General features: G+C 36.7%; 1 protein-coding gene across 2 annotated transcripts in view; it reads right to left on the bottom strand.

Moving 5' to 3' along the window:
* Positions 1-6,000, bottom strand: part of Slc25a14 (solute carrier family 25 member 14) — a 43,162-nt gene continuing 37,162 nt past the window's right edge. For both annotated transcript variants that reach the window (XM_060374398.1, XM_060374399.1), the window contains 2 exons: positions 1,454-1,534; positions 1-430 (listed from right to left, as the gene is read on the bottom strand). In XM_060374398.1, the coding sequence (XP_060230381.1) occupies positions 389-430; positions 1,454-1,534 (123 nt within the window). In that variant the 3' untranslated portion in view covers positions 1-388. The remainder of the gene's footprint in view (positions 431-1,453; positions 1,535-6,000) is intronic.

Raw genomic sequence — 6,000 nt, 5'->3', positions numbered from 1 at the left:
TTCAGCCAATAAATACTTTAATGAGAACCAAGGTCCATAACATATATAGCATTAACTATGCTTGTAGCCTTCTGCTATGGCCTGTCTGGGGATAACCAACTACATTTAACCCACCTTTGGAAAGAAGGCCCTTTTGAATGTCACCCATCAGTATCCATCTTCACAGAAGACACCAATCTGGGGTCACACTCTCAATGTTGACACTTCCTCTGAGGGAAGGGGTAACACAAATGCATAAACGACCTTAAGTCATCCTATACTCTTCAATCAGGGGGCACTTGGGAGACCGCTGGTTCTGTAAACACATACATCTTTGTCAAAATACATTAGGAACACAAAGGAAAACAGTAGAAAGGGTGGCACGGCTGGGCTGATAGATTTTCAGTTCTTAGATCTGAAGCCTCTTGAGCTGCTCATATGTAATAAAAAACTGAAGAATGAGTCATGGAAGATCTCCAGGTTGATATTGAAAGCTAAACCCATTTTGAAAATTGTATATTTCATTCTCTTAAATTAATTAATCTAAAGGAAACTGGCTTAAATACTTTTCTTGAGATAAAATGTGTTGAGTGCCTACTAGGTACCCATTATGATCAATGGCATTTAGCAATGGAAGCAGATTTCCAAAAGCAAGCAGGATCACACACACACACACACACACACACACACACACACACACACACACACACAGAGAGAGAGAGAGAGAGAGAGAGAGAGAGAGAGAGAGAGAGAGCCACACACAGTGCTAGAGAAAATCGAAAGAGAGAAAGAGATATCCTGTGTTCATAGGAGGCACTCAAGCACAGCTGATGGAGAGAGATAGACCTGTGACAAAAGATTGCTCTTTGGCTGTGGGTCCTATCACTCTATGACTGTGTTGTGTTCTCTTACAGCAATTTGGGTCTCACAGTTATAGACTAAGAAATCTAGACCACAGCAGCATGGGCTTCCCTGTGAACATCTTCCATTGCTACTGCTAAAAATGCCACAGCCCTTTTAAGACTGGTTGTGCTTCATGGTTGTTTGATCACATTTATTTGCTTGCTCACGTATTTGTTTGCTGGGGAGGGCATGCACTTGCCACAGCATGTGCGTGGAGTTCAGAGGACAACTTACAGAAGTCAATTCTCTCCTACCACAACTCCCAGAGATTAAACTCAGGTCATCAGATATAGAGCCAAGGACATTTACTCAATGGGCCATCTCATCAGACATTATGATTTAAATAGGAACATGTGACATCTTTTCTATCCCTAAAGGGATAGAAATGTGCATTTGCCACCAAGAAAGTTGTTTCTCTACTTTGTTCATTCATAGTAGTCTCCAATGGGATGCTTGAGTTTCTTACTTGCCTACAAAATATTTAATAATCAAATTTATCTTCCGATAACCTTATTCTAATTACCTGAGACTTTGAAACACTGGCTTCCTTTCTCAGTTTCTAAAAGGATACGATGATGTTCCAGGGTCCAAGTCGAAGCCAGTTCGGCCAAAATCCTTTATAAAGGGCAAAAAAGCCCTCATGTTTCGACATCTGAGGTAAAGACATAACCAAAAAATAGTGAAATTTCCCTTTCTTTTTTACACTTGACAGCAGTTTTCCATGCCCACCCCAGCAACTATAGCTATTATAAATGGTCTCTTTTCTGAAAATATACTTTGTAGACTAAATAATTTTTAGTCTAAATCCATCAAACCATTACTCAACAATTATTTACTGAGTACCCTCATCATATACAACACATACTTCTTAATGCTTGGAATATAACTGAGATATAATTTATAATTAATATATATAAGAGCTGGTCATGGCAGCATATGCCTATAATCTTAACACTCCGGAAGCAGAGGAAGTGAAACCTGGAGTGCAAGGCTATCCTTAAATATACAGTGAATTTGAAAACAGCCTAGGCTACATAATACCTGTCTCAAGAAAAAAAAAAAAAAAAACCTAGTTAAATGTACTGTGTCAGAAAGAAACAAAAAAAGGACAAGAAATAGAAGGTGTTGGGTCATAGAAGTTTTGAGGGTGAACAGGAAAATAAGAGAGGATAATGCAGTATACTTGATCCAAAGTATATTATGTGCATATGTGTAATGAAACTGTGAATATCTGAATTGCAAATAATAATTCAAAGAATGCCTGCAGTAATAGAGATAGCTACATAAAGTGATGGCACACCTAAGGGACACTATCCCCAGTCATCCATGCCCTTGTTTAGTCTTCACGCCATAGCATATCAGGACTGTTGTGTGTCACCAAAAGAGCCTAGTGGAAATCAACACTACTAGATTATAAAAGGTATTTGATACACAATAAGATGCCTATCCCCTTCTTTATTGAATTATTCACTCTGAAGGAAACCAGCTGTCATACCATGACAAGAGGCTGACATCATAGGGAGCTGAGGAATTTAAGTAACACCCATCTGAGTAATCTTTGAGGCAGACATGCTAGCTCCAGTCAAACTTAGATGATGACTGAAGCCCAAGCTGACATATGGATACAACCTCTTAGTAGGTCTTAATTTAGAATCACTCAGTGAAGCTCCTTCTCAATTCCTGATCCACAAAACCAGGAAAAGAATAACTGTTCTTTTAAGACCCTGAGTTTGTTATGTATGTATGTTTGTTATGTATGTCTTACACAGCAAGACATAACTTATACAGTCTGTGTCCCTATGGAATGTATATTCTACTGAGATTGACAAGCAAATATACACATTGTTATAGACAGACAGATATTGGTAGATACTAATATACTGACACATATTATATCTAGAAATTATATAAGAGAGGTAGAAAACCAAGGAAGTGAATAAGGACTTGAGAAAGCCACTTTCCTTCTCTGACCTGTTTTCTACTTTTAAAATGAGTGTGACCCCATGGTAGACTTCATGTGAATGCTTTGAGGACTACGTGTGAAGAACAACATGAACTACTGTGTGATCTGGTGCCCTGATTTATACAGTAGGGGTCTCTATATGCCCCAAACGGTTTCAAGAACTAGAAGACATAGCAAAGGTCAAAAGCTGATGTCATGTGCTGAGTTCTGCACATACATGTGTGTTTATATAATAGACAAATATCTATTATATGATCATAATATGTTGGATGTTTTGTCAGATACTGAAGTGTTGTTCTGCCTTTTCATTGGTGGAATGAATTTTATCACTGTTTCATACATTTTAATATGATAATGATATGAGAAGCCAGATTACAAATAGCTCTTTTCTCATCCTGCAATTCAATGTCTTTGAAATAAGTGTCACTATTAACCAGTTGGTGGGGGTGGGCAGATAATAACATAGTCATGTTAGTATGTCTACTATGATAGACAGCCATTAATAATATGCTTCTACCAATGGACCTCCAGCAAACTCAGGCCAAAATTCATGTTTTAATTCTAAAAATTACTCAAAATAAAGCTGAGATGCAGATAACCTAAAAACAGAGAACTAAATGACAAAGGGTCTTAGAGATAATCCAATCTTATCATCATCTTAATTACCACAATAAATTCCTAATTGGCCTAAAGTATTCACCTACAAACTAAAATCAATCTTTAAGAATTATAAATCATGCTGGGGGGGTGGGTGTTAGATCTATTAATAAAAGATGAGTCTGGTAACCGATTTTCTATGCAAGAGGTTTATTAGGTGGATATTAAGAGAGGGGGAGAGAGAGAGAAAGGAAGAGAGAGAGAGAAGAGCAAGAGAGAGAATAAGAGAGCGAGGAGTAAGACAGAGAGAGAGAGAGACCACATGTTGGGTTGTCCCTTTAAGGGGCAAGGTAACCACGCCTTCCAGGTGTGGCCACCTGGCTTGCAACATATGATGACACCATAAGTTGCTAGGTAACCCAGAAACAGGTTTTGTTCCAAAATACTAACAGTGGGGGGCGCACCCCTTTAATCCCAGCACTGGGAAGGCAGAGGCAGGCTTATCTCTGTGAGTTCAGTCAGCCTAATCTACAGAATGAGTTCCAGGACAGAGAGAGAAACCCTATCTGTAAAAACAACAACTAAAAAGAATTAATAAATCAGACCAAGTTATATCATGTTACATTCCTACTTAAAAGTTCTTCAGTTTAAAAAACAAAGTCCTGCAGTGGCTTTCATTCTAATTGTAAATTCTCTGCAATGACCTATAGGATCCTACATAATGTATACACTGTCCCTCTCTGCAGATTCACTTCCTATTACTTTCTCATTCATTCACCATACTAAGCCATACAATATGAATATGGTAAACTCATTTTAACTCAGGCCCTTCATAATCTGTTTTTTCTTCATCAAATTATTTTCTCAAGATTTTCACATGGCTACCACCTTCCCTTCATCCAAGTTAACCATAAGCTTTTCTTAAGCAGCCTAGCTATAGGATTTCAGACCACCAAGTTGCTATTTCAATATGCTGTTATTTTCTTCACAGTATTTAGACTTGTAACTAAAATTATTTGTCTACCTGTCTCAACTACACTAGAACTTTCAATAGGAAATGAACAATGTTTGCCTTTTTCACCTTTATATCCCCACCACCTCATAGCTCTTAGAACATTAAAGTTTTCTTGAATATAAACACTCACACACACACACACACAAAAATAGTATGATGCTCTAACAATTCCAAGACTTATCTGAATCCTTATAACTCTCCATGACATTTGAAGAAGCAGGTTGTGTGTAAACAAATAAGAACTTCCGCAAGTATGCACAAATAAGGGAGCTCTGCATTTAAATATATCAAAATATTTGTATCAATATATTAATATCTACCAAAATCTGTCTGTCTATGACAATTTGTGTACTTTGCTTGCCAACCTCACTAGCACATACATTCTATAGGGGCATGGACTGTATAAGTTATCTATTGCTAAGTAATAAATAAATTGATTTAATAAATAATTTGTCCTGGAAAAGTGATAAAAATAAATACATTCATCTCTATTTTCATGAAACTTTACTGATACAAACAGTAAAAGCAAGTACAATAAAAAGTACTAAACAGGAATAGAATGATATACAGTCATGCAATGTAGTATTTTATTCAACAATAAAAAGAAGCAAAGAATTAATACATGCTACTATGGATGAACCTTGAAAGCATGCTACTTGAAAGAAGCCAATTAAAAAGGTCATATAATATGATTCCATTTCTATAAAATATCTAGAACAGACATATTTATAGAAACAGGAAGTAAGCTAGTGGCTACTTAGGACTGAATGGATTGGAGAAGCAGGTGATAAAAGGTATATAAGATGTTTTTATGGTCATGGATATATTCTAAATTGAGCAAGTAATTGTTATACATGTTGTCATATACTACAATACGGTCAACTATACACCATTTTGAATGAATTATTTTAATAATATGTGAATTTGTCTTCAACGAAGATTTAAATAAATATTGAGAGAGTGTACATGTAGGAAGGGCGTTAATGCTATGACAGGAACTCTAAGAAACCCTTCTTGCACTCTCAGAAGACAGAGGCTGGGGAATTATATATGGGACCAGTCTGGGTGGAAGAGTGAGTTTCAGACCAGTCTAAGCTACAAAGCAAGCTACTTTCCCAATTAATTAATTTTTAAAAGATGAACGAAAGGAATGGAAGAAAGAAGGAAAGGGAAAAGAAACCCTGCATATATAACCTAGCCCAGTGGTCAGTGAAGGCCTTTGTGGAAAAAGATATGAGATCTGGAGAATGAAAAGAAGTGGGGAAAGCAAAAGGCACATTTAAGGTATTGCAGCTGAACACCTGGAATAAAAAAATCTAGGGCTGGACAATTTTCAGTTCATTTGGAATGTAGAAAAGGGGAGAAATGAGATTATAGGCGTGAAAAGAATACTGAAGAACTATGTATTTACAGAAGTACTAACTGACAGCGATTCTCTAGAGGACACAGTTTGGAACAAGTCTTTTCTGAAAAAAAAAAATCATACTTTAGCATCCTCAGAGAGTAAAAAAGGTTGTGAACTACTCTACCTTCTTTGTTTGGT

Source organism: Meriones unguiculatus, chromosome X (genome assembly GCF_030254825.1).
Source record: "Meriones unguiculatus strain TT.TT164.6M chromosome X, Bangor_MerUng_6.1, whole genome shotgun sequence".
Classification (NCBI taxonomy): domain Eukaryota; kingdom Metazoa; phylum Chordata; class Mammalia; order Rodentia; family Muridae; genus Meriones; species Meriones unguiculatus.
The sequence above is the reverse complement of the archived record's forward strand: the minus strand, read 5'-3'. Positions and strand labels throughout refer to the sequence as shown.